A 3,225-nucleotide genomic window follows, 5' to 3' on the forward strand; every position below is an offset into this window, starting at 1 on the left:
TTAATTTTGATCTAGGGTTTCTGAAGTTCTTTTTTTTTAAATATATTTTATTGATTTTTTACAGAGAGGAAGGGAGAGAGATAGAGAGTTAGAAACATCGATGAGAGAGAAACATTGATCAGCTGCCTCCAGCACATCTCCTACAGGGGATGCACCTGCAACCCAGGCACACGCCCTTGACCGGAATCGAACCTGGGACCCTTCAGTCCGCAGGCCGACGCTCTATCCACTGAGCCAAACCGGTTTCGGCTGAAGAGACTATCTTGACTCCATTGTATGTTCTTGCCTCCTTTGTCAAATATTAATTAAGCATATTAGTTCAGGCCGTTTCTTTGATATTACACCAAAGCTTAACAATAGGTAGTTTCTTGAAGGAACCTGCAATGTGGAATCTAAAACCATATTAATAAGCTGTCTGTACATTTCATCACATTAAAATCCAGAGGACTATCTTGCACTTTGAATGGCTCTTTTGTCCTTGAATGATATTGAAACACCATTTATTGATTCCTTGGAAAATACTGGTCACTGAGTTACAAATATTCTAACAGTTGGCAAATCATGGATAGATTTCAGTGCCTGTATCAATAAACCCCATTGTTAGTATCCCCCTGATCTCATCCTCATCCCGGGAAGCTGTCAAACTCGCCCTGGCAGATAGCTTTCCAAGCTTCCCGGAATTCTGGAAAGACATACAGAGCTTCATTACTTTCCAACCCTACGTTGACCCTCTAGACCTATTTCTTAATCTTGTATCAGCCTAAAGGATAAATGGAATCAATGTGTAAGTACGTGGAAAGCTTTAGATGGCACCTGACCCAGGTAAGCACTCAGTAAATAGTAGTGATTATTGTTATTTGCACTTTTCTGTGTCGCTGTCATCATATGTAACATGTGTTGACCATAGCCCAAAAAGAGGAGTGAAAGGTGCTTTGTGGAGCACCAGGGTACAGGCTCCTGCTGGGTGTGTGCAATAGCTCACTTGGGCAAGCTTCAGACTTCCCCTGTAGGTCACAGCAGCAGCAGACCTGAGGGTACGTCTTTCGTCTTTCATGTGACCTTTTCTTAACTTGCCTGCACCTGTGACCAGTTGTCATGTTGGTGTGAATGTCCATGCCCCTCACCGCCTCCTCCTCATTTGCCTCTTGTTCCATTGCTCACATGGTACTGGCATGTGGTGACTGGTGCTCAGATAATATTCAAATGAATGCATTTAGAGGAAATTGATTTTGAACAGCACTCAAAGTGGTTTTAGACTTAAGAAGTATAGAAATTTTATCATGTGAAGCATATGGTCTGAGCAGTGACTAGTGTGTTTTTTTTCTTCTCATTTATTTAAGGAATATTTAACCTCTATTCACTGCATCCCATCTTTTTTTCTTGAATATCTATTCAGACCAAAAATAGTAAACAGCTCAAAGTGTTTCACAGTAATTTGGGGTTAAACATTTTTGTGATCAATATACTTTGCTTTCTGCTTTTCAGATGTTCCTCCTCCTGAACAAGAGAAGCTTTTTATCCAGAAGTTACGTCAGTGTTGTGTCCTCTTTGACTTTGTTTCCGATCCACTAAGTGACCTAAAGTGGAAGGAAGTAAAACGAGCTGCTTTAAGTGAGATGGTGGAATATATCACCCATAATCGGAATGTGATCACAGAGCCTATCTACCCAGAAGTGGTCCATATGGTAAGTGATTGCAGCCTAACCAGCGTGTCCCAACCCTGAGCTACGACAGGACTCTGACATCTTAGAATAAGCTGAGATACTGGAGCCTAACACAGCACTTCCCACAAAGAAGTCCTCCTATCCCAGAGTTTGTACTTGCACCTTGAAGAATGGAAATCTTTGCAGTGTGCCCTGGATTATCATGATGATAACAGTGAGGGAAATAGGGTGCCTTCTAGGGACCCATTGAAGAGTTCATTTATTTAATCCTCACAGTCACCAAATGGGGTAGAAATGTTAGAATTTTTATTTCTACTTACTATGTTATCCTCTTCAAATTTTTGTGTGTGTTTTAACATACATAACCTTAGTATAATAATGCCCATACATAATATAAAAGTAAACATGTTCTCCATACATGTACAGGAAAATTCTAGTAGTGGGTTCAGTGCAGATAGTGATAGGACCCAGCTGGTATCAGGATAGTCCACCCTGATTGGCTGAGCCGGCCTCCATCTGTCAGTGCCATGTCAAGACACACCCAACTCTGTCCTACAGTTAATGAATGGCTGGTTTCATTCAGCCCCCAAATCTCAGTCCCCTGCTGTCTCCTACTTTAGAACCTGTTTCAGGTTTTTGCATTGTCTCACTGTGACCTCAGTGGGTACCACCTGGAAACATTTCATACGAGACCTAAGGTTATTAAAACTTACTGTTTGGCATTGAACTCGTTTCTCATTCTTTTTGAATTATTGGTATTTTATCTGCCTTTGAAATTAGTAGTCCTCAGTTATTAGGGAGTCCTTGTTGCTTAAGATAAAATTTTAAATTCTTATTTTCATTCAACTCCTTACATTCAGTGATTCCTTCCCCCCCCCCCTCGCCCAAAGCTATATATTTCAGAATTGACTAGACTTGTTGACCTAAAATGTGTTTATTTCTCACTTTTGTATGTTTGCTTTAGAAAAGAAGATGAAAGTAATGTTCTTTTTGTAATTCGCAATCTATTATGTCAGGAATTGAGATCAACTTGATTATCCTATATAATAAAAGGGTAATATAGTAGGTCTTGGGGTTATATCGGAAATCCATTCCTATGGCTCGACGTAACACGATTTTCGCCGTAAGTTGGAATCCACCTACATAAGCACCTACGTCACTCACATGGAGCACATACACAGCAGTAATGAAGTGAAACAGTAAAAAAAATTTAAAAGAAAGATAACAATTCCTGACTTTTACTTGTAGTAAATAAATCATAAAAAACATAAAGCACATATGTACATACGTTGAAATGATGGAACTTTTTTATTTTTATAAATAAATGGGAGATGGGGACATAACCACAAAACGATATGCGTCAAGTCCGACATAACCCGAAGACTGTCTGTATGCAAATCGAACGAACAGGGCAACGACCAGTGGTTATGACATGCATTGACCACCAGGGGGCAGACACTCAACCAGTAGGTTAGCTTGCTGCTGGGGTCCAGCTGATTGGCTGGTCCAGACACTCCCTGGAGCCCTCCCATGGCCCCTCCCTGGCTGGCCAACCCCCCGT

General features: G+C 40.8%; 1 protein-coding gene across 8 annotated transcripts in view; it reads left to right on the forward strand.

Annotated features, from left to right (window-relative positions):
- Positions 1 to 3,225, forward strand: part of PPP2R5C (protein phosphatase 2 regulatory subunit B', gamma) — a 141,111-nt gene that overhangs the window by 91,899 nt on the left and 45,987 nt on the right. For all 8 annotated transcript variants that reach the window (XM_015565825.1, XM_015565824.1, XM_015565826.1 and 5 more), the window contains one exon: positions 1,486 to 1,685. In XM_015565825.1, coding sequence (XP_015421311.1) covers positions 1,486 to 1,685 — 200 coding nt within the window. The remainder of the gene's footprint in view (positions 1 to 1,485; positions 1,686 to 3,225) is intronic.

This window comes from Myotis davidii, unplaced genomic scaffold (assembly GCF_000327345.1).
Source record: "Myotis davidii unplaced genomic scaffold, ASM32734v1 scaffold60, whole genome shotgun sequence".
NCBI classification, from domain to species: domain Eukaryota; kingdom Metazoa; phylum Chordata; class Mammalia; order Chiroptera; family Vespertilionidae; genus Myotis; species Myotis davidii.